The sequence below is a fragment of the Pelecanus crispus genome, chromosome 7 (assembly GCF_030463565.1).
Source record: "Pelecanus crispus isolate bPelCri1 chromosome 7, bPelCri1.pri, whole genome shotgun sequence".
NCBI lineage: Eukaryota > Metazoa > Chordata > Aves > Pelecaniformes > Pelecanidae > Pelecanus > Pelecanus crispus.
The window spans coordinates 29,180,036-29,205,774 of NC_134649.1; the positions used below are offsets into that span (position 1 = coordinate 29,180,036).

A 25,739-nucleotide genomic window follows, 5' to 3' on the forward strand; every position below is an offset into this window, starting at 1 on the left:
ACTGAAACCAGGATGTCTGCTGGCTTGGTCCTTCAGGGAATAGCTGGCTTCGTAACTTGAGTTGCGTAGTAGTTTATGAGTGCGGATGCAGTTAAGTATACATGCACACTCGTAAGGAGTCTTCCTTACTAGATACTACTATGTTTCTTTTTTAAGCAGGATTGCATAAGTTAGGGTATGACAAGAATGAAAAAGAATACACAAATTATTTTGCTATAACTTAATATTGGGTCTGAGTCTAATATTTCAATCTAGAGGAACTCCAATAACAACAAAAAACATCTTTTGTGTTCTATAATGTCTGGCATATTGTTGAAACCTTTAGCTAGTAAAAGACCGGTAAAACAAGAAGGCATGCACTAGCTTTAGTTCAGAGATGTTCTACCTGGTAGGGTTCTGTTTTCTTTTCTGTTTCTTTTCTGTTTTCTTTTCTTCTTTCCTGGCTGTGAAAGGGAAAAGGTAGTTTGATGTGATTAAAAGCTATTTGCAATGTACCTTTATGTTTTAAAAAAAAAAAAAAAAAAGCGATCTGGAAGAACATGTGTTTTGATATCTTCTGTTCACTGGTGCAATCATCATTACTTAATGCTTCGTAAAAAGTATATAAAGTTGGCACGTTTTGTGGTATCTGACTCACTGAGCGAAGAGTTTAGTTATGCATTATTCTGTGTGGATCTCAGAGGCACAGCTGTTGAGATAGCTGTTTGCAAGAAACTTTAGATGTCATTTGCCTTATCATGTATCTCTGAACTTCCTGCATGTTTAATATATTTTAATTGTATTTCCTTATCATATCTGAATGTATTTAAAAGCAAACACCCCATCTTGCTTAAATGAGAATTTTTGTTTACTTTTTTTGCGGTGAAACGTATTCAAACTGAAATAAAAATTGAGGTGATTAAGCACAGCAACTGTGCACTTGAGTGTGGAAAAGGAAAAGCAGTATTTTTCCTTCAGGCACATCGCCACCTAGCAGCTATTAACTAAAATTTGCTAATTTTTTAGTTAAAGAAAACAGGTAAAACCTGTATCTAAGTACTCTTGCTTTATTCCTCCTTCTTGGAGCATATTGCGGTATCAGCTAATAGGTGGTATATCATAAATGCCTGTCTGACCTCAGGAGCTGCAACAGATATTTTTGTCCATTCAAAAGTGGAATTATACTGAGCAGTACTGTACGGTGTTTTACATCAGAGTGTGTCTCACCTCTATAAAGACTGTATTTTTCCTCTCGGTTGCAAAATTGGTCACTGTAGAAATAGGTCGTCTTTGCTGATGATCATAAAGGGTGAAATTTCAGTTGTGTCGAAGTGAAGAACGGCTTGCACATTGTTCTTCTGCGGGGTTGATTGGCAGCCAGTGTCGTGCATTTTCCTACTGAAAGGAGTTGTGTGGCATGGAGCGTAGACCAAGCTAGTAAAACTGCACCAAAACCATTTTCTCGGGGTCTTCAGTGCTACTGCCTAAGGCAGTGGCAAGCATGGGAGAAAAGGGAGTAAGGAGAGATGAGGGGAGGACGGTGGTAGAGAGGCAGAGGACTGGGCAGGGTTGGAGGCAGAATGGAGTGCTCCATTGTAGCTTGTTTGTTCTAAAGCAGCTCAATGTAAGTGCTGTAAAAAACATATAAACTCTTACTGTCAAATCTGTTATTATGGACTCGATATATTAAGGAATTGCCATTTTTTCCTGCAAAAATTCAGGTAAATAAATAATACACAATTGTAAGGATTTATTTTTATATTAGGTTCTATTACTGCTCAAATAAGCCAGGACTATGTATTTTTCTAGTGGAAAAGTTTTATCAGCATTTACGAACCAGTGACACAATAACGTACTACACTCATAACATGCGCTGTAGCTCTCTGAAAAGGTAAGTTTCTCAAGCTTTTTTTTAAATCTGAAAAATGCTCTGTTCTTCTCATCAGCCATTGGTACATCCACATCGGTGCTTTACTTGGGGCAGATGTTTGCTTTCAGAGTGAATCTCCCGATTGCCCTTTGGTCTGCATCACAGAGTGGTCTCAGCCATAAGCTAGATTCTGTTCAGACAAAAGAAGTACAGCAAGAGAGCCCCCAATGTGCTGCAGCTGCCAAGGGACATTGCTCCATCTGACCAGGCATAAACTAATCTGGAGAAAACACATGGAGTGTAGATGGTTGAGTCCACCGCACCAGTTGCTTCACACTGCTTTTGCAGAAATACCACTGTCTTCTCCAAGAGGGAGGGTTTTGGTATTTTCTTATTGTGAGAATTGTAGAAGAGCAGCACGGAAATCTTGTCAAACTCCACCCTAATGCAGGGTCTAGCTGTCAAAATACATGTTTAGCCTCCTGGTTTTGACAATGGTGATTTACCTACACATTAGAACTGTTTTTTTTTTTTTTTCCTTTTCTTGTTTGCTTTCCTTGCCTCACAGTACTTCTGTGATAAGACATTCTTGTGTGAAGACTGAATTTGCTTTCTGTATTAAAGTGAATCAGAAGATCACTAAGAGGTTGAACTATCTCATCTGCTATGTGAGATAATTAGAATCGAATCTAATGTACTTTGATATGAAGTCCAGAGTGATTCAGAAAGACACGTGTGGATTTTCAGTTACCTCTAGGGGATGCTGTTGTGTTAAAAGTTCCAGCGTTTTGAACATTTTTTATATACATATATGTGGGTATTTTTCTGCCTTACAGAAGAAAAATGTGTGCAATCCTATAGGAAGTACTCTAGCTAATACGAAGCAGAGATACTGCAGCACATAATTGTGTTTGCAGCTATCAATAATGTAGAAGAACAGAATGAACTAACAAAGGTCCTGGGGTGATGTTAATAGCTTGTTTTTCTATGTATGTTGCATCTAACCTGCTGAGGCATTGATTATTGATTTCAGTTCAGTGGAAGGTATCTCAAACTGGTGAATTGTTTGATGAACAGCAGTTTGAATCAAGCAGTTTGGAATTGTTTACTGTCAAGAACAGAGTACTTCTACAGTGAATCTGTCAGTATTTAAGGTTAATGTCTGCTGGACTTGAATTTGTTGAGCTGTTAAGTTTTCCTTCAAAGAAAGATTTAATATCAATGGATTTTTTGTTTTGGAATGCTTGAGATATATTTACATTGATAATTTTTCCCCCTATTCTTTCACTAGGCATTGCCTTACTTCCAGTATAGATATTTTATAAATTTATAAAGCTCACAATGTTTGGTACCAGTTTATTATTATTTAATGTGAAGTGTCTAAGTTGTTCATTACGCAACATTTGACAAGTGTTAATCATAGTATATACACTGTACTGCTGAAAGCCATTCACATAATAAAGTGATCATTACTGTCTAAAAACCTGTAGACCAGAGACTGCTGGTCTAATAAAGACAACTTCCAGTGTCTGGACAGCAATACTGGGCAGTCAGTGATTTGCAGACAATACCCAGCCTTGCTTTTCCAAACAACTTGAAGAAACACGTATATTTGAATACAGAGGGGAATTTATATTGGATTTTGAACTATAATGCCTTGCCCCATTATGTGCCAACCCTGTCTTGTAGACCACGGCTAAGAAGTTTAGAATATTGCTTTCCTTTCTTCCTCATGACCTGTGCTTCCCGCAAAAATTTAAGTATTTTAAATTAGAAAAATTACTTACCTCTTCTTATCCTTCCCAAGCATCCGTAAAATATGCTGTATTAATGTAAATTCAGGGATGCTCTCTGTATTAAAAATAGTACATATCAGAAATATTTTCTCCAAAAGCTTTGGCACTCTTACATAAGAAACTTGCATTTCATGCTGAAGAAACGTGCCTCTCGTTAATATTGTAGGTATGGATTTTTGTCACAGTTTATGTCTTCAAGGACTAAGACTTCTCTTGATGCCTTTATTAAACGGCTGGTTTAATCTGAATCACTGGTATAGAATATCTTTGAACTTGAGTACACACAACATGATCTGCTATGTAAAACTTGTAGGCTCCCTGCTTAAAAATCATAATGTTGTTCTCTTTAGTAAAAACCTTTCTCTTTCTAGAAAATACCATGCATTACTTTGGTCTGGAGATGTGTGGTTGCAACTTTTGTGGTAACTAACCCTGTGAGGCAAAAAACCAAACTGTATCCTTTTTATTAGGAACCATTCATGAAATGTACTGTTACCTCAGCGTTAAGTACCCATAAGTTTTTACACCACGTTAAAGTCTTAAAGATTAATAGCACTTCCAGTTAGGAGAGTGCCCTTTTTGCATATAAATAATCAATAAAAGGCTTCTTGACCTTCACCTTCCCAGCAGTGCAGAATTCGTTTCAGGTAATTTGTTTCCTGCTGTATTGAATTCCATGCTGTTAGTGGACATTCTCCTTCAATTGAAGCACATAGGTACATAATGCACAAGACTACTTTTTCTATCTGAAGTGAGGAGAAACCTTGTATGCGTTCTAGGCAATCTTCCTTGGAGATAATTTCTTATTCCTATTTATCAGTAGTAACTTTAACTAAATTACCTAGTCTCACTGAAATATCCAGAACATTCAAGCAGTACTTTTCAAAATGCCTTGACAAAATGGCACTCTCCGAGTTGCCTCTCTAATGTACTATCTTCCCCTTCTCTAACAGAGGGCAGAATTCTCAAAGTGGAAGCTCAAGTTTGTTATTAGTTCTCCCTGACTGTATGCTTTTGTGTGTACCATTAAAATTCTCCATCCCAGAAAGTCAGGGATGTTATAAACTCTTCAAGCCCCAGGGCAGAGAGAGGCAGAGGGAAGATTAGGACTCCATTAGCTTTTTTTGTCTGTCTTAGACCGAACTTCCCCAGTATTTCTCTCTTTCTATCAAATCAGACTTCAGGTGGTGATCAGCCATAGGAAATGCAAACTGATGCCCATTAGGTTAGCACATGCTAACACCCATACAGATGTTTGGCCCTCTTATGATGAGTCATACACATCTGTATAAGCGGCTAGAGCCTTTGTGATCAAGGTTTGGACTGCAGAAGGGCAGACAGACCACATCCTGAGATGAGAGCAACTGCTGTAGAAATCTCCATCATTTGTGTCATCTAAACTGGAGCTTTAACAGCTGTTAGAAATCCAGAACACAGAATGATTAACTGCTAAGAGCCCTTTAAAAAAAAAAATCGAATGTAGTAGTGTACCGATTGAATTGTAGCAGTGTGTACGCAGTACCTGTCTATATGCATGCAGGTATACCCACCGTACCTCCTTTCTTTAATTTTAATTGTCTTTATCATGCCGGAGCTGCTGTTCTGTTCCATTACTGTAAAACAGCGTTATTTTTCACTGCAACGGTATTGGGATATGTCTGAGGCCTTGCTGGGAAATGAAGTAAATGTTTGAGAGAGAGAATTTCTTTTAAACAGATTGATCTAGCTCAGTTCTCCTGCTCAGCAGGCCGACCAAAAAGTTGCTCCGGAGTGCTTCGGTCGGCTCCTGCCCCGTGTCCAGGGAAGGAGCCGCTGCTCCCCGGGCTGCCCCTGCCTCCCTCCTCCTCCTCCTCCTCCTCCTCTCCATCCTCCTCCTCCTCCTCCTCCTGGGCAGTGGCAGCGCTGCTTCCTGTCAGGAGCGGCTCTGACATGGCCCCTTCTGCACAGGCCCCTTCTGCACAGGCTCTCCACCGCCGCCTCCTCTTTCTTTCAAACACTTGGTGCATTTAGAGACTGATCTTGTGCAGAAAATATCCCTGACATTTGAGGAGCTCCAGGGATTCACTGAGCATGCTCGGTCCTCCCCGCCTGGGAGCGAGAGGAAGCTGGTTTACATACGAGTCATACCAAGCATAGCCTGCATGTCAGTGCAGTTAACTTGCAGCGGGCTGTGAGCACAACTAGTGTGTCTTTGTCCTAGGAAATTTCCCTTGTTTCTCTTTGCTTTCTTCTTCTCCTCCGTGTTGTTGGGGTTGTTGGGGTTTTTTTTTTTTTTTTCAAATTGGAAAAAAGACTTGAAAAGTTTTTAGACAGTCTTCTTTGTATTGAAGGACACAGTATACTTCAGTTTTCAGAAGTTCGGAAGGGAGAGCGTGTGCGTTTTAATCCCTCCAACTTCTCTTTAATAGACTTTGTTTTGATTAGCTGAAGGCTGGGCCTTGTGCTAGTGAAGTTTAGGAAGCCGGGAGCGTCCTCGGCACCATTTGCCCGGCTTCCTTCTCCCTGAACCTGGGCGAAAGCAAACAAGCTGGTCTTTTTTGCTAGCCCGATAAATGCTATTTATGAAGATGGACCTGTTGAACTACCAATACTTGGACAAGATGAACAACAATATTGGCATTCTGTGCTACGAAGGTAATGGTTTCATTTCACAAAGTCTCTTTTGTCGGGTGTGTTTTCTGTTGTTTGTAAGCATGAATCCTTCCTCTTGAGAAGGGAGTCTGTGCCGCTTGTGAGATACCTCGCAGTCGGTATTGTTGTTCAGGCTTTGTTTACGGGAAGGATTTCTTTTAATTTTTCTGCTCTTTTTTTTACAAAGAGTATTTTTAGTGTTCGTTTTATTTTTTTTCTTAAAGGTGACATTAGTTACCTTAGCTTAAAGGACCATGCTGCTTCTGTGGCAGGTCCAGTTTTTGTTCATAATGTCTGTAAACGAAGTAGTTTGTAAGATGGGTGTGCGAGGTAATAATGGACACCTCTGCCTGGGATCCAGCCCAGCCACTGGGCACTGCCGCTTCCAGACGTGAGAGCCGTCTTCAGGCGACGGGGCCCGAGGCGCGGCCCGGCCCTGCCCGGCCCTGCCCTGCCCGGCCGCCTGCCCCGGCCCGACCCTGCCCGGCCGCCTGCCCCGGCCCGGCCGCCTGCCCCGGCGCTGCCGGGCTCGCCGCGGGGCTCCGGGCCCGGCCCGGCCGCCTGCCCCGGCCCGGCCGCCGGGTCCGGCCCGGCCGCCTGCACCGGCTCTGCCGGGCTCGCCGCGGGGCTCCGGGCCCGGCGCGGCCGCCCGCCGCGGCCCTTTGTTCGGCTGCGCCTTCCCGGCGCGGCGCGGCGCGGAGAGCCCCGGCTGCGGCCCCCCTCCACCCCGCACCCCCTCCTTCCCGGGAGCCACCCCGCGCTCCAGTCCCCCGGGGAAAGAATTACACAACTAGTTGGAAAACGGGGTTTTTTTCTCTTTGCTGGACGCTGATTTTTACTTCAGCTAATGCAGGCTGGTGTTTGCTCTTCGTGTGGTGAGCGTTAGTGGGCCTGTTGGGAAGTTGCCTGAGGTAGTAGGGTAAAATCAGTTTCTTAATCTGGTGGAGTTTTATCTACGTGCAGTTTGGAGAAGTGGTTATGGCTTGGCTTTGACTGGAAAGAAAGGCACCACTGAGCTAATTCAGCTTGGCAGTAGAACTGTTTTTGCTGTAGCCACACACAAGCATTGCAGAAATCTTTCTTCTGATTCAGCAGGAACATTTTCCGTGTTCATTTGGAAAATAAACTTGCTGTAGTTGTCAGGGAAGAAAGAATAAGGAGTGTACATAGGAGCAGGAGCTATCTACTCTCACTCTTAAGAAAGAGGCCAGGCCAGAAGATACGGAGCTGAACCTCACTTTGGAAAATACCATCTTTTCTATCATTAAATGAGCATGGCCGTATTTCTTTCCTTCGGGAAGTGGAGGGGCTCCCTGTACAACTGTTAATATCTCTGTTTCATTTTTTCTCTTCTTTGCTTTTTCTTTCCTGCACAAGTATGTATATATTTGCTTGAATAAAGCTCTTTTACAGAAGATTGCGCTTGCCCATCAGTACTGAATAATACAGAGCTGGGGTTCAATAGAGTTGAATTTTCAAGCTCGCTCTTATCTTGTGCTTTCTTCATTACAGCAAGAAAACTAGTTTTTTTAAACAAAAGGGGGTGGGGGGAAGAACAACTTGCAGGATCCTTTAACTTTTTCGTTGCTCTCTGTAGTAACCAGTGCTTTCTTTGGAAGCAATTGACAACTGCTGAGAAGACCATGAAGTTTTGCATAAAATTCTACTTACGTGGTACATGTTCCCAAGTGTTTTGTTGACTAAGGCAGAAAAACTGTAGTTTTGGCTCATTAATTCAATTCACTATAATTATGCCTAGTATTTACAGAAAATTCTTTCCAGCCCCTTTTTTCCCCACCCACTCCAATAATTGTTATTTAACCAGATCTTAGCTTTAATAGTTCAAAAGCAAAAGAACAGCTTAAGGAATACAGTCTACTATAGCAGTTTTTGTTTAGTTTAAACATCTGTTGCTATTTCCCTTATTATGGAAGTTAACGTTTTTAACACTAAAATAAACACACACAAAATGAAGAAAAGCAAAACTTCAGTGGTGTTTATAGTAAGGTGTTTATATCCCAGTGGTTTGAAAAGTATAAACACTGGCAACATCTGCAGTCAACTCAAAGGGTGTTTTAGAGATGCCTACAGATCTTCCATGGCGCTGCCATAGTATTTATAAGTGAGTTGTGTCAGCAGCGATGGATCTTGTCTTTTCAAAGACAGTGCTGCGGGAGTAACTATATTGACAACAAAGTGCCCTTTCAAACTCAATTAATTAGGATTTATTGAAGGTCGTACTTGAACTACTTATAAATAGATGCCTTCCTGAAAAGTACCTTTGCAGATGTACAATAAGATACAAATACGTTGTATGATGTGAAAGTAGGTTTACAATTTCAGAGGAAAGAATTACAGACCTATATGCCACAGGAAATAAATGAGATGGGTTCCTTATTCCTTTAGAATCTCTCTTGAAACACTTGCTTTTGCTTATTGAGATAATTGGTATGCTGGTGAAACGTGTCATCGTTTTAAGAGGTTTACTAGCCATTTTAATCTTTCACTTCTGGCACAAGCCACTGGAACTATGTGCCCTTGATTTGTAGCTGCAGCTTATAGATAAGAGATACATTGGTACATAAGAAATAGGAAGAGTTCTTCCATCATGTGCATTTGGCAGCCCTTTAGTTCAACATGGAGTAGAAGAATGTAATTTGCATCCCAAGACAAGTCCTGCTTTTTCTTGCTCAGCAAGAGTTACAGATAGCAATTTGTTATCTGCAAGCTTCAGGCTACAGAGTTAATGCCAGCACTTGGTTGGTCTTCCTTGACTGGTACATGCAGGAAGCCTCTTTGTCTTAATCTCATTGTGTTCCTAAGTAGTGTCATTCACGTTCATGCTTCAGTGAGTATGGGAACATTTATTGACAGTGCTGTTCAGTTCATAAACCGTATTTCTGATTTTGGCTTATTCAGTGGAGGTCTGGGGGAAGAAAGTAGAATGGCGATTAATATAGTGGGACCTGCTTTATGGACAGGAAAGTGTCCTTTTGTTGAGGTTGGGGGGGGAAATGGGAGATGTAGAAGTTCTCCCATTAACCGTTACAAGTAATGGTGTGTTGCAGATTTAGCTGGCCGCGTTGTAGTATGGAACCTTAACTAAAGTTGACTGTTTTCTCAAACATCAGTTTTTTGTTGGGTTTTTTTTTTTTTTTTTTTGTACTATGAGGGTGGTCTAACACTGGCATAGGTAGCCCAGAGAGATTGTGGAGTCTCCATCTTTGGAGATGCTCAAAGCCTGACTGGACATGGCCATGAGCAACCTGCCCTAGTTGAGGCCCATTTTTGAGCAGAAGGTTTGGACTAGATGATCTCCAGAGGTCCCTTCTAGCCTCAACGCTTCTGTCATTCTGTAATATGATGGGAAGTTCTGCATACTCATATAATTAAGACAGCCACAGCCAGCCAAAGGATTATAACCAGCAGTGAGGTGAGGTGGTTTTTGAATGGGGCTCCATAACTTTGAATGACAGAACAAGGCCATTTCCTTTTCTTGGGGTTGTTTGTTTTATACTGATAATTTGTGCCCTTTTGAGTGTTTTCTTGATATTGTTACTGGCTTTGAGCTCCTCTGAAACCCCATGATAATCTCAACTCTGATGCTTTTGGAGGAAAATCTTGAAAATCTTAATTTTAACAACATGGTGGTTTTTTAACAAGTTGCATAAAAGAGAACATTTGAGTTTTGTCTCCCTCTCTGGTGAAAGAAAATTTTAAAATCATTCAAATGAGAATGTTTAGTTTTCACCAATGGGAAGGTGACAGTTACATTAGCAACGATCAACCATTTCAAGCAATTTATTGTAATATATTTGGTGCAATAAGAAAGAAAAGAAGAAATAATTAGAGAATTGTTGACTCAGCACCTGGATGCTGATTGTTAGCATGAATACATCTGATATCCTCCCACTAAATGTTTGCTGCTAGTGATCAACAATGGCCAGTTTAATGAGTAGTGCCTTCTTATCATTGTTTTCTTCCTAACGAGCTCAGAGACATCAGAAAAACTCCTGGGAGACTGTTGTCCTCGCTGAGGTGCAAAGGCCATGAAGCAGAACCATTCTGTACCAGTCTGGCATTCCCAGTGCTTCCTGTCAAATGACAAGCACTTGATCCAGGCATATATTCAAAGGTGGAACATCTGCATCTTGTTTTGCAATGGAAACTCACTTAACTTCAGCTGAATACTCTTTCTCCAAGAGCCTTGTGTGTGAGGTAATGGCAGGAGGGCTCAGAGTTAAACCAAACAAATCACAGGTGATTCTGCTCTTTGACTAGTGCAGGGACAGTCTTGCAAGTTTTGGCTCCTCGTTTTGAATAGAGAATACGTATGAGAAGGTGCAGTCTCCAAGCAGAAGATTTTTTTCATTTTGTTGTTTATCTGAGGGAGTGTACAGATGGTTGTGTGTTGGAAGGCGGATTTCTGCCTTCCTTCCTCTCTCTCTCCCATTTGCAAATGCTTTGTGTTATTACTGCATTCTCAAGGCTTGAACTGCTGTGCTGGGAAAGGTATAAAGAAATGCAATAAGATGCTAAGAAATTCCCCCAGGCATGTTATGAAACTTGGAGCACTCAAAATAGTTATACAGAGTTCTTTGGACAGTCCAGAAGACTGGGTTTTTTTATTGAATAAAATTGGATCCAGATTTATAGGAAAACACCCCTTTTTGGTTTCAGGACAGCTTACATTAGTTAGTGGCATATTACATAATTATTTCACTGACTTCCTGTAACAATGAAGCATTAGTTGGCTACAGCACTGAGCTTGCATAGCTATATATCTTCTTAGGGCACTGCAAGGCATTTTGAATATATGTATATCTTCCCAAAGAGGCCAGTTTAGATGTTTGATATCAAACAAGGAGCCTGAAACAGATTCTGCTAACTTCATTTGCTTTTTAATGAAATGTAACATGTTTTCTTAAGTTCTAAAGAATGGTTTCCATCAGTTTTCTTTGCTGACCTTGCATTTTACTCTGGGTTTGTAACATCAGTTTCTCCTATTAACTCTGAAGTTTGGTTCAGTTTCTAAATATATAAAATGACTCTAACACTATTCTTCTATTAAGAATCAGTGGAATAATAAATGGGATAAAAATCTCCTTCATGGTGAATTAAGCGTTCTTATTTGTAACGCAGTGTAAAATTTCTGTTCAAAGTCATGTAAATTAAGATGCACCTACAGAATGTTTCCCATTTATAGAACATTCTGTGGGTTTTGCTTTTTCAATGTCTTTTACCTTCAGGAATAAACAAAGAACTCCAGCTTCACAGTTGGGCTTTTCTTACTCATTTCCTCCTAGCATGAAGTTGGGAATATCCTTTTTGGTACTGACATCAAAATTCAGTTTATTTTCCTCATTTATCAAAGGCAAGATAGATTTAGGTAATATTTAAGCTTCCCCCCCCGGAGATCTGTTGTTCTCCTCACCCTTGATGCTAGTTCAGCATTTGTACTGAGAACTCAAACAAGGAAATGAAAAAAACCAAATATAATAGTGGGTTATCCCACAACTTTCAATGGATAAGATAGGCAGCACATTTTTTTCTGAGATAAAAGGTAGTGAGGTTTGTAGCAGTAAGTTGAATTCTGTGTTAATGAGCAATTTGCTTAAAGGCTGTAACTTGTTACTCACTGGTCAAATTTGTTACAGTGCCAGGTCTCTTTGGATATAAATCCAGGGATTTTAGGAGACATTGAAAAAGCTTAAATTGCTCCAGAGTTTGAACAATGCACTGTATTGTATGGAGAACTGTTAGAGAAAAAATAAAGCTTAAACAACAGCCTTCATTGTGTGGCATCTAAAATTATGAATGAAAAAGTTCATCCATATGTATTGATTTTGCCTTTTTTAAATATCTGCTTTGCATGAAACTAGTTGTCTATTAATTTCTTCTTGAGGATTAATACAGATGGGCCTTTATATGTGATTTTGGCCGAATAGACTGCAGAGTTTTAACATACTGCATGCAGACAGTGTGCCAAGCAATTTAGCAAAGTTGTTTACACTAACAATAATTCAGCAGGACAGAGCCTATAATTTTTCACTGATAATAGTATGAGGTAGCGATGAATACAAGTTTCTGGAGGAGTGTTCACAAAAATGGTATTATGCTTTTTCAGTGTTAAGGAATCATGAGTGGTTTTGGTTTTAATTTAAAAAAGTTTTAAAGCCAGCCAATTTTTTCTTCATCGTGCAGTCTGTATGATCTCCCTGAAAATTACTTTACAAATCAGCATGGAACGATTGCTGGACACACAGAGTCATTGTTTCCTTTCCCTTTCAGTAAAAGCCATGCGCTTTGGAGGATAACTGACTGTGTGATACAGCACTGCTAGATGGTGTTGTATAAGCACTGTGCCAAGGCTGTGGGTGCAGTTACATGCACACCACGAGTGCCATGATGCATGGTTTTAATTTCCTGGAGGCAAATTTCCCTTGATGCTTCATCTAACAGCTTTTTTTTAAGAAAGAGCTGGCGTTCTTATGCCTATCTCTACAAGTTGATGTCATGGCACACGTAGCTTGCTGCGTACTGGCAGGTACCTTAGGAGTCGTGGTGGGACAGAAAGAGAGGCCATAGATCATCCAGCACAAGTGCAATTTTGAACAGGCAGTTGAGCTGTTCGTTAGGGTTATCTCTGTCAACTTGTGAGCCTCGTCTTACAGATGGATGGAGTTCGAAGAGTTTTACTCTTAACATCAGTAGTAGTTTGGCACTGATTTTTAAGGTAGGGCAAGCTTGGAGCATTTTAGTTGTTAGGAAAGAGCTCCATGCAGCTTTTTCTTGTATGGTGAACTTGAAGTAGTGGTGTTCCTGGGACCACCACAGCATTGGTTCTAGCCAAAGAAAAGGTGATCCAGAAACTTCGTGTGAGGTGGTGAATCTTCATCAAAGATCTTTAGCTATCTAGTTTTAATAGGAAGGTAAGTCCTGAAAATCTCAGTTAAGAAGTGATACGAGTGTGGGGGACGAAAGTGTGAAATGGAGTTTAGAATGTTTCCTTTATCTAAGTTTCATGGCACTGTTTGGTATCAGATTTTTTAAAGTAACACTTCTCTTTTTTTCTTTGCTTTTTAACTTTGTTGTTGCTAGTGTTAAAAACAAGAACTTGTTAAACATAGTAGTGCATGGTGCAGTCCAGCTTTTCCCTCCAAAAATGTTACGTGACGCTTTGTGCCTCATTTGGTCTTTGGAGGAAAAGATCATCCACAGTGTAGTGTACATGGATGGAGGTGGACAATATTCAGGATAAAGCAGAATGTTACAGCCTTTGTGGCATAGGAGGAGGAGGAGGAAAGAAAGTATGCCTTCAGCAGGTAGATGCCAGCTTAGTTCCTTCACAAAAAATGTGGCTTCTGTCTTTTCATAATACACATTGTTACAAGAGTCTACCTTGCATTATTTTAAGACATGTTCTTTTTCACTCATCATTTTGGAGTGTTCCTTGTCAACTGTGAGAATCAAGCATTGTAGTGTATAACTTTCCTCCTATTCTTCCAAATGTTGCTAGCAGGTTCCAGGAAATCTATTTGCTCTCCCAGGAAAAGTTTGGAACCAGTTGTGTTTAAAAAGCAGTAGTTTTTCCTGGAAACCCATTTGACAGGGCAGGCATGGAAACCACTCAGCATTACACCTCCCTTTGTAATGTTTGCAAGACATTCCTCAGCATGCAGAAATAGGGTTTTTGCCTTTAAATATGGGTTGTAGTTAGAAGTAGTTTAGTAGATGAGCCTACCTTTTTTGCACAGGATAGGAATGGCAATGCTGTATGGAAATATAAGACAATATTGAAGTGTTTATTATGTTTTATTTTAACCAAAAATCACAGAACAGCAGATTGGTAATAGCCTTTGTAGTTACCATCTAAAAAGTGCCCAGCCCAGCAATCCTTTGCGTAAGAAGAGTGAAAACCAAAGCTGCTAAGTGGATCTTTTGGAATAGCTATTGTCTTTTTTGGGAATGAGTAGTTACTTGTTTTAAAAATGGCATTAGCGCGCTCTGGTTGCACTTTAAGATCATGTCACAATATCATCTTTAGAGATCCTTTCCAACCTTAATGATTCCTAGTTCTTACTTTCATTAAAAAATAATCCAGCCACCAAGCCAGGAAACATGCCTAGAGAAGAGGAGGCTGAGGGGAGACCTTATCGCTCTCTACAACTACCTGAAAGGAGGTTGTAGTGAGGTGAGTGTTGGTCTCTTCTCCCATGTAGTTAGCGATAGGATGAGAGGAAATGGGCTCAAGTTGTGTCGGGGAAGTTTATTGGATTTATGATATTGGATATTAGGAAAAATTTCTTTATGGAAAGGGTAGTCAAGCATTGGAACAGGCTGCCCAGAGAGGTGGTGGAGTCCCCATCCCTGGAAGTGTTCAAAAAACGGGTAGATGTGGCACTTCGGGACATGGTTTAGTCTAGTCTACCCTCGATTGGTTTAGTGTGGACTTGGTAGTGTAGGTTAATGGTTGGACTGGATGATCTTAAAGGTCTTTTCCAACCTAAACGATTCTGATTCTGTGAAATTACTACTCTACCCTTAATTGGTTTAGTGGTGGACTTGGTAGTGTTAGGTTAATGGTGGGACTGGGTGATCTTAAAGGTCTTTTCCAACCTAAACGATTCTATGATTCCAATTTTGTTAGTTGATTGTTAATGTTTAGTATGTCTCACTTCTGAAAGTAAATTTAGATATTTAAAAAAATTAGCAGGTTTTGGCACTTTCAGAGCAGAACCTTTAAAAAAATTACTGTTTCTTGGCACCAGATTACTAAAATGGAGTTTTCTCTGTGATGCATTGCTAATTGTAATTAAATGGCTGTATGAAGAAAAATCAAAGTTGTCCAGTCAAGAGGAAACTATTCCTATGAATCTAAATTACCTAGGAAGACCAGTAAATGCCACACAAGAGCTAGCCAAGTAAAATAAGACTATTTAGTTGTTCTGTTTATATTGTTTGGAAAGTAATCTGTTCTAAAGCAGGAGCTCTACAAAAAGTACTCCTAGCATATAGAAAAAAAAGTTGACATAACTATGGCACCTCCTTTGTGGTGGTTTTGTACAGAACACATTAAATGAAGATGGGGTGAGGGAAGTGTGCTGTATGATTCATATAGGACAAGTTTGAACTCGGCCAGTTTCTTGGATTTAGTATAAATATTTATGGCATTGAAGGGGATTTTTTTTTAATATGCTTCCTTGTGCTCCAGATCTTTTTAGCTGTCCTCCTCAGACATCTGGTGTGCATTGCTGCTTGTTTAACCCCCACCCTTCAGTTTTCATGCTGTGGCATCTCGGAGAGCTATCGCAGTCACTCTGTGGTTGGCGTAAATTAAATCTCATAGAGCCAGCTGGGAGAATGCTGACGTGCACACTTTTCCTGCTGAATACTGTAAAACCAGTGGCTACAGTTAAAGAGGTGAACACTTTGCTCTTGTCTTGCTGTAGGCATCATACTGAGCTATTTACCAAAGGTGTCAAAAATAGGAATTCCAGCATTAGCAATGATGTTTACAGATTCTTGACTAGTTTCTCTCTCTTAGAAAAAGCTTCTCTTATCAATGTTTTATAATAAATGTATCTAACTTAGCTCAGCAGCAAAAGAAAATTAAGTTCGTTTCCTTTAAAAATCCTTAAGAGTCCTAATTTCTAAGACTAGTTGCTTTGAGGTATGTTAAGCTTGCCTTAACAACTAGTGTGTGGATGTACTGAGTCTTTCGTTGTAGTACAGTAAATTGAACACTACCCTGTTTGGTTTCAGGTGTTTCTCAATGAGTCCATTTGGAAGTAAGTAGGATAACAAACATTTTAGTATACTCATTGTAACATATTTGTGTATATATATTTTTAGTCCTCTCTGCAGAATCGTAGTCCTCAGAGAAGCCTAGTTAATTCAACCTTCAGCTACTCCTATGAAATAAATACTGAACATTATCCTTATTTACAGAGGGGGAAAAAAGAGCTGCAATTGGTTAAATTCACATAAGTTGGGGATAAAGCCGACAGCGACATTGAGAAGGCCTTGACTGTAATGCTTTGCTGTAGCTGTTAAACGTTACGGTGATCTGTTAGTAAACAAAAAGTGCTTTTACCTGTTTGTTTTGAGATTTGCAAATAAAAATTGTAATTAATCAGCTACACAGATAAAAACTCTGATCTTTGAAACTTGGACTGATGATACATGGACTAGATGCTTGCTTTCTGGTCAGCAGTCATGGAGGGAATGGGAGCTTTTGGACTAAAATCTCTTGTGACTGTGGTTCATCTACAGTGGGCCCATTCTAAACTGAGATTATGAAATCTGTTTTGGTGGAAGTAGTTGAGTCTTTTTAGCTGATACAAGGAATAAGCTCTTACAAAGCATAGTTGGATGGAAGAGTTTTAAGTTCCCCTATTTGAGCCGCAAGACCTCTACAGGTCTGTTCTTTTATATTTGAGGCTGTTGAGTTGCATAAAAGGAATGTGCCCACTGATGCCAGCAGTTAATTTTATATTCTTTTCAGAAGATGAGTTGGGATAAGAAACTTCAATTAAATAGCAGTCCAACTGTGGTCATGCAATGCATGGCTCAGCAACAGGCAAGCTGATAAACCATTTATGACCTAAAGTAGTGCTTCCAAACCTTTTTAATTAATGCAGTGTCTCGCTGCCCCTGAAGTGGCAGTGTGATTCCATTAAAAACTTCACAGTGGTATTTAATAGAGTGCCTGCTTAATTATGAGGTGGAACATCTTTAATGTGTGATGGTGGGTAGAGATCTGCAGAAATATTTGGGATGTACATAACTGAAGTAAAATTGGGAAGGATTTAACAGATAATTAACTGGGGAGTGATATAGTAATGTAGTGAGAGATTTAATTTCTGGATCCTGTGGAGCTAGTATCATGCGGGTCACAGACACACAACTGATGTTTTTTGTTACCTCTGTTTTATCAACCCATCTGCTGCACTTCCCTGTCTTTTCTGAGCTTTGTCAGGAGTTGCTTCTGCAGCTTTGAAATAAATAAACAAGGAGCCTGGAGTTAAGTTAATCAAAAGGGAGATTCAGCTAAAGACTGGTAGGTATAGTGAGAGGAAGACAAAGCCCTAATTAAAGGTCTTTGAGAAGTAGAGCATAACTTTGGTACTGCTCACCCATTGCAATCCCATGACTGTCAAGATAACTTCAAAAATACAAATTTCTGCTTGTTCCTTGCTTTTCCAAGAGTTCTGGAAAGCCTGCCCTCAGTGCCCAGAAAACGGTGAGAAAGGCTGCCCAGGCAGCATGCAATTTCTTGGTAGCAAACGCAATCCCTCCCTCTATCTTTCCTGCCTTAGCTTCCCCTTGGAGAGAACATTTTTTTTAAGTGACCCTGCAACTTGGCCCCATAAACCACCCTCCTTCTTGTGAAATAAACAGTGCAGCTATGATTTAGACAGTGCTTCCATCTATCCCTTAGCACCATTGGGTTGTCTCCCTTTTATCTCTCTGAATCCGACAACCTCTAGCAATCTCAGTCACTGCATAGTAGGGCTGACTGTTGGAGTGGGTAGGAGCATTAATTCAGATCCAGTATCTTCAGTCCTTTTGAGGAGGAATTCATAATGTCCTCTGGTACCAGGTTTTTCACGACTGAATCTTCCAGTGGAACAGTGGTTTTCAAGCTCTTGTACTCTGTGGTTACCTACATTTTTTATGTGGATCTCTTCATAGTGAGTTTTTCCCCAATGAAATTACTTATCTTAGTTGCATGTCATGAACCCAAGATTAAAAACTACTATGTCAGAAGCACAAAATTAATTTTATCTTTTCCCTTAGTGGTGGTGTGTGCCTGTGTGTCTGTTTGATTTGGAAGACAGTCCTTTCAGGAACAGTGGTAATATTTTTGATTTTTTTATGTATGTTTCTTTATACCAGCACCTGTACCCCTGGAGAAATTATATGGTATCCTTTCCTCTCCATCTCATGAGCCACACTGTTTTCTGGGCTTTTCTAGAAGATGAAGCCTTCACAAGTTTTTGGTTATTAAAACACTACATGTGAGCAACAGCTGAAGAAGACTGTTGGGTTGTGTCTCAGAATAATACAAAGCCAGTGGCTTGAAGGATCTGTATTACCCAACCTTGTAGTGCTTATGATGAGCTTGAATTCATCCTACTGGCTGAGGCATTGGCTGGGTCATACCTCAGCCTATGGCCATCAGTTACAGTAAAACCCTGCATATACGGAATTGGCAAGCTGACACATCCTCCTTATTTTCTATGTAAATAGCATGATCAAAAGCCTATCTTGTTTTCATCTGAAGGGCTCATGTAGTTTGCTGTTGGATTCAGAGTGCTTGACTGCCCTGCACAGTTGTCATTGCTCTTGCTTTCCCTCTGTAGAAGGGATTTTGGAGCCCATTTTGAAGGACAAAGGGATTTTGTTCTTTACAATGGATTCTTTGTGGGAGATGGGTTGGAAATTGTTCTGACGCTCTGTGGATTAAAGTCTTCAATATTCTGTCCAGCTTGGTTGAAGGGGCTCTGTGTTCCTTCAATACCTGAGTCCATTTCAGACAGGCTGCAGTCAGGTAGCAGAAAACCAAAACTGAGATGGAAGTTTTTCCTGCGTTCATTGGGCCAAATGTAATTTGCTCATTTCACCTCAGTTTAGGAAGAGATTATTGTATTGGTGACCATGAAGGTGGCAGCAGCTCCTAGCTGTGTGTCCATGTGCATGTGATGATTAAGGCTTGCCTCCAATCCCGTCTCCTCCTGCCCTGTGGCAGCGGTATTTGACTGCTCGGCCATATGGGGAAAATGCAGTAGCCAAGACTTCTTTGCTTCCACCCCCCCCACCCCACCCCCCCTTACCAATTTGAGGTCTCTTGTATGCTACTAAAAGGAATCCAATCAGGGAACTTAACACTAAGCTTCGCAGGACTTCAACACAGTACAGTGGTCTAAAGAGTGACCCTACTTTTTCCCAAATCCATTCCGAAGGGAGCCACCCATGTCCGCATATCTTTTACTAACATTATGAATCTATTTGGGTTTGTGCTTGTATTTTAAAAATACAGCATTTATATCCTCTCTTGAGGTCCTTCTACCTTCCAGGTGGGGAATTTGGGGAAAAATGAAATGGGAATACAAGAAACATTGCTTGGAAGAGCAATATCAGATTTTGCGCTGTTTTCCTCAAACTCATTTTTATTGATACTCTGAATTTTTCCACATGTAGCAAAGGAGAATAATGTGAGAAAAGGTGTTCGGGGCATGTTTATAGTAAACTACAGTAAAAGCTTGCAGTGTATCTAAAAATAGGCTCCAGTTTGAAAAACTGGAATATAATTTTTTTTATCTTTGCATAGCACCTTTTGCTTCAAATCCTTATGAAAGAAACAGTGCACAATTGGATTTCATTTTTATATGACCCCATTACAAGTAAACATTACAAAATTAACGTTTTAAGCATTGTTGTCTTGGAACATACTGATTGCGCTCATATCCACAAGGGGCATTGATTACCCAGTGCATAGTCTAGAGTTTAATTTATGTCACAAGATCATATCCATGAAATACCAGCCGTCGGAGCAGAAGGTGTTGTTTCAGACCTGAGTATCTACATTGCTGTCCACTAACAGAAACAGTATCTAAAAAAAAACAGAGGGAGGGTAGCAAATGTTGTCTGTCTACTCAGGAGGTATTACTCAAATTTGAGCTTTCACAAATTGAATTTGCTATTTGTCTCTCTTTGCCATTGCATGAAAATGCATACTTAACAAGGTATCATTGGGTGCTGCTTAAGCACCCAATCTAACAAATTTTTCTGTTGTGACCTTCTGTGACTTTGATTTACTTTTGAAATAGATGGCAGGCGTTCTAGCTTTGATTGTTTCTGCTAGAAGACAGGCTAGACTTTGATCAGTTTTCCCATCTTTTATGTAACACGGTAAGTCATTTAGCTGAGTGACGAAAGAACACCTAGATCTGGAAACCACCATTGCTTTGGAAAGCAATGTCTTCAACGTGTTGACTTAGTTGTATTTCATTCACAGTTTTTTATTGATAGTGGTTTTGTGTTTTTAATCAAATCACATTACCACACTGATAAAAGTAAATCTTTTTATCTGGCAACTTCTAAAACTTGCTTATCAGAAATGTGAGAGGATGCTGTATAGTGGTTTTGCAAATAAGTTAAAGGAAGCTGGATTCTGATGATTTGCTTATGATTTAAACTTTGCCTGGTGGTAGTTTTAATTACATATTCTGGAATTATTTTCTATATTAGGAATTACTGTAACCCGCTTGGTCTTTGTTTCCTGCTTTCTCAAGTGTATGTGTCCCGTAAGTATTCCAGCCAGGTGACAAGGTGAAAATGAGTGTCTTATCTTGAGGCACCAAGACTGGTGGAACTTCACCTCCCTTCATGGATCTAGCTCACAGACACTCACCTTGAATCTTTAGAGAGTTCAACTGCACAGAGGAGAAAACATTTCTTTATTATTGAATACATTTCATTATTACTATTGAATATTACTATTGAATACATTTCATTATTACTATACATGGAATATGGTGTAGTGATACACCAGAACTACTTACTGTTCTTACTGTATGTTTTGTTAGGGAATTAAATGCATCGTGTATCTTTTGCTGACCAGTAAATACTAATGTCATGTTTTCTAAGCTGTCGTGGTTTAGTCCCAGCCAGCAACTAAGCACCACGCAGCCCCTCACTCACTCCCCCTGCCCTGGTGGGATGGGGGAGAGAATCGGAGGAGTAAGAGTGAGAAACACTCCTGGGTTGAGATAAGAACAGTTTAATAGTTGAAATAAAGTAAAATAGTAAGGATAATAATAACAACAATATAATAATGATAGTAACAATAATAATATACAAAGCAAGTGATGCACAATGCAATTGCTCACCACCTGCCAACCGATACCCAGACAGTTCCCGAGCAGCTGCTCCCCAGCCAACCCCCCCCAATTTATATACTGAGCATGACGTCGTATGGTATGGAATAGCCCTTTGGTCAGTTTGGATCAACTCTTCTGGCTGTGCCCCCTCCCAGTTTCTTGTGCACCTGGCAGAGCATGGAAGCTGAAAAGTCCTTGACTAGCATAAGCAGTACTTAGCAACAACTAAACCAGCAGTGTGTTATCAGCATTCTTCTCATGCTAAATCCAAAACACAGCACTGTGCCTGCTACTAGGAAGAAAATTAACTCTATCCCAGCCGAAACCAGGACAGGGGGATTGGGACAGAGAAGTTGAAGAATAAATGACAAATGAGGAAGATCCTAAATACAAGGAACAGGAGGAGGTCTATTGCAGTAACACAGAGTGGTGAGCTGGGTATGCAGACCGAAACCAGGACAATCCCAGCCGAAACCAGGACATAAGCAATTACAAGAATGTGAAATTTACTGTTTTCTGCAGAAAATGTAAATGATGCTTCTCCCTTTGTTTTCCTTTCTCTTTTATCCCCTCCCTTGTTTGGGATGCCCTTGTTGGGTCACGCTGTTCTGCACCAAATATGAGTAATCAACAGTGTTCTACATAGGAAGTACGATTAGTCCGAGGAGTTTAGCAGTTGTACCTTTGTCAGCTTCTTCAGCAAGGTATTATTGTCAGTTTTGAAGTATCTGACCCAGGGCTGTTGGTGCTCTTTTGACAGTTTCCTTTATGTACCAGTGTATTGACCGTTGTGGCTTTTACCTGGGCAAGGATTGTGCGTATCTGACCATTCACAGTCACAGGACAAGGCTGGCCAGAGAGCGGTGATGTATCTGTGGCAGACAGTCCATTGTTTACATGGTGATTTCTTCACATCTTGCTTGCGTACCAAACCCCGTATTACTCGGCAGGGCTGGGTGGCCCCAGTGCAGCGCCGTATTAAGACACGTGCTGCTTTCTGTCCGTGGTCGTACTTGGTAGCTCTGCTTAGCTCGTCATCTTGCCTTTCTTTTATATGAGCCTCCGTAATGCATTGAGCAAACCTAAACTGATAACTTCTGTTAATTTTTAGTCCCTCTTAACTGACTTTAAATGTTCGATATAGGTTTTTCCTGGGAGAGCTGGCAAAGAGGCTCGGAAAGGACTGTTCTTTGGGAGCAACCTTGCTTCCTGAGCAAAAAACTCATCCTCAGTCTTGAACTGAGGGAAATCCTTTTTTGACATTGATGTTAACAAGTGTCGTAGACATTCCTGGTGCTATCTATCTGGAGATTAGTGTAGTTTAGCATTAATTGCATTTAAATCTTGTCTGCCAGATAATGGGAATCTTTTTTTTAGCCGTAGTTTACATGAGTACAGGTACTCTAAGCAGAAGAAAGGAATGGTTTTTAGGCTTTCAGCTCAAGACAGGTGCTGCAAGAGTTAGCTAAATGAGACATTACCTTAAAGGGAAGTCTGCAAATTGATTAAGTAGTCTCATGCTCTACAATTAGAGCTAAGCCTGAGTTCATTGTTAGGTTGGAACTGAACACAGCCCCACAGTCACAACCATTGAGGTGTGAAAATTGAAATTTGTCAGAGGAGATATTAAGGAGCTCTGCCAGACAGGAGAATTAAAATTTATTCCATCCTGCTTTCTTTGTGGCCTATCTGCTGCTCTTCTTCTTTCCATGCCATCAATTTCAGTTAATTTATTTTTTCACTCAACACCAAAGAAGTATTAAAAGGAGACTCTTTCAGTTGGTACATGATTAGCAGAGTGAAGAGAATTTATATCAGTCATAGTTTAAGTGGTCAGCAGAGACTTTTTCTCTTACGTTTATGAAGTAGTTTGTAGAACTGAAACAGTTATCCATAGAAAACAATTTATGTACAGAGAGTATATGTATGCTATTTTGCACAGCTATGCTTTTACAGTATGATGAGAGAGAATATAAGATGATGTAGTTGTTTTTTCACAGCCCATTTGAAGGAGCAAATACAGTTACAGTTAGGTTTGAGGAGGCAATTTTGCCATTTTCTGCCTGTCACAATTTAATGTTTTGTATATAAAACAGCATTTTCAAGACCTATTAAGTTGAAATCTGCTTTAGCCTGTGCTACTCAGCTCTGATTAACAATATGTGTTTTTTGAAAGGAGCCTCAAGCAAGCATGCCTGCACTCTGCAAACGATATCACTGTACCTAAATTCTTTTCTTTGTGCAGTCTTTTGAACGAAAGAGGAGGAAACTGTGGGTGGAGATGATTGAATGCAGAGGTCACTATTTTACGTTCTTGCTTGCAATGTCGAGCATAATGTGTCCCTCATTGGCAGGCTTGGTCAGATGGAGGAGCCAGAACAGAATAGTCGATTTAATCACTGTATTTTGTTTTTGGCCATGGGTTTTCTGGCATACGTATCTCTGCACAGTGGTAGCCAGAGCTTGGTTCCAGGAGTAAGTGCTTTTCATATGTTTTGTAAACGGATGAGAACAGGCTTTTGCCAATTTTTCTGTACATGTGTATGTGACTTCCTGGTTTCCACTAAATTAGCTTTTTGTCATCTTACAAGAAAGTCAGTAAAATATGTGTCAGATAAGTGAATCAGTAAGTTGGCTACTGAAAGAAATCTATCAATTATAATAAAAATATTTCCAAGATCTAATTTCATAGCAGCATTTTATGATTAGGCTGTTCTCATTAATACTTAATTTTTTGTTGCTCCTGTAGTTTGCTGTTTTATTATGCCCTCCAGGTAGGCCTGTTCTATATACTGCAAAGGAAATACAGACTACTGTGACTTTGTTCACAGCGTTTGGCAGCCTACTTCCCAGAATTAAATCGTATTTAAGCTCAGCTTAAATCGTGTCTTTTCTAGAAACTGCAACCCAGAAATAAAGTAGTGGTACAAAGTGATGTTTTTATGTAAGGGATTTTTTGTGTTTGTTTGAGTGGGGGTTATGGAAATATTCAGCAATTATATAAGTTAATAGAATTTGTGGCTGCTTCTTAGGATATCTTTTTTTCATGAACCAAAGATTTACCACTGAGGAGTCTGAATGGATTAATTCCATTTCTTTGGTCAAGCAAGTGAAGTAAATCTGCCTTAAATTACATACTTTTAAGATTGTCTGTAGTCTAACTATTTCACACAGATTTAATTTCTGGGGAATTTCACAATTTCAAGGATATCAATCCTCTTACAGCGTATAGTATGCTGTGAGGTAATACCCAAACTAGGCAGCTGACATCTGCAGATTAATTCTGTGGTACTGTATTGTGATTCTTTTGTTTTGATTACTTGTTGAATTGAGTAATTTGTGGTGACTTCCCTGCTTGGTATTGGATATCTCAAATCATGTGATTTTTTGTCTGTGAATTGGAATTTTTATGCCATTTAACCCAATTTATGTTGGCATAGACTGACTTCTATGTTTGAGATAGAGGAAGAAAACATGCAATAGTTTATAAATTCATTCCAATCTATTTGCAATTAAATCTCATGATTGTTAGAATATAAGAATAGAAAATAGAACAAATTTCATAATATCGTATCCTTTTCACATATACATAGCTTTTGTGAATGTCTTGGCTTTTTGGCAGAAATGTTTCATGTGTCGTGAGGGCTAAATTTTGGTCTTGGATCAGTAGAGAAAACTGCCCTTGAAGATCTTCATGTACTATTGATTCCTGGGAATGTCTGGCCCTAAGAACATGAGGCAGCTCCTTTTACCAATGAGAGTTTGTCTGCATGGAGGTATTGGAAAAGGTAATTAAAGGTGTAATGCATGTTAATTAACGTCTGTTACACTCTTGTGCCTGTGATTTTATTAATTGAGTGGCTTGAGGCCCTGGTAATTCAATCCAAGACCTTAAAGGTAAAGGACCCTGTTGACAGACACCTCAATCAATGATTCTTCACACACCCCACCCCCCCCCCCCCCCCCCCAAAGTTAATAAATGTCTCAGGAATTTACTCTTGTGGACAAATCCATTTGTCAGATGCAGAACAGAAAAGTAAAATGGGCAAGGGCAGTGCTGGAATTTTCTTTCAGGGAGTTTTATTTCAATCTGTCTTAAGGTCTGTATCATGTCAGTCTTCAGTTGGAAAGATGAAGCCTTTCATTTCTGGATTGTAATTAATATGCATTAATAGTAGCCAGCGGGGGAGAGGAAATTGGGAGGGGGAATAGGATATGGTAGCCATGTCTCGGTGCAGCCCATACTGAGTTGCTAGGTCAGAGAGGAAGAAAGCTAGCTGCCAAGATAGTGTATATTTTTTTTTTTTTTTCCCCCCAGTCTTTGGTAACTCCTGGAGTTCTCAGACATATTTTAAGACTTCTCTGGTGTCTTGCTATCAAATCCACACTTGTAAAAACATGACTTTTGCTGTTGGGATGTTTGTATTGCATGGACATTTCAGTGGGGACACAGATACTGCTGACTGAACTGCAAGAGAAATGCAAACAGTGTTGAAGATCCACTGTTTACAGAGGACTGTCCTGGTGGTGTGTATGTCTGAAAAGAGCCATGCTGGCTTTGCAAACATTTAGTTT

General features: G+C 40.0%; 1 protein-coding gene across 2 annotated transcripts in view; it reads left to right on the forward strand.

The window, feature by feature from the left end:
* The window catches only part of VGLL4 (vestigial like family member 4), a 90,441-nt gene that overhangs the window by 34,028 nt on the left and 30,674 nt on the right, over positions 1 to 25,739 (forward strand). The window contains exon 1 of one of the 2 annotated variants that reach the window (XM_075713925.1): positions 6,026 to 6,279. The exons of the other annotated variant lie outside the window; for it this stretch is intronic. Within the exon in view, the coding sequence (XP_075570040.1) occupies positions 6,198 to 6,279 (82 nt within the window). The 5' untranslated portion in view covers positions 6,026 to 6,197. Of the gene's footprint in view, positions 1 to 6,025; positions 6,280 to 25,739 lie in introns of those variants that run through there. 2 annotated transcript variants of the gene reach the window in all.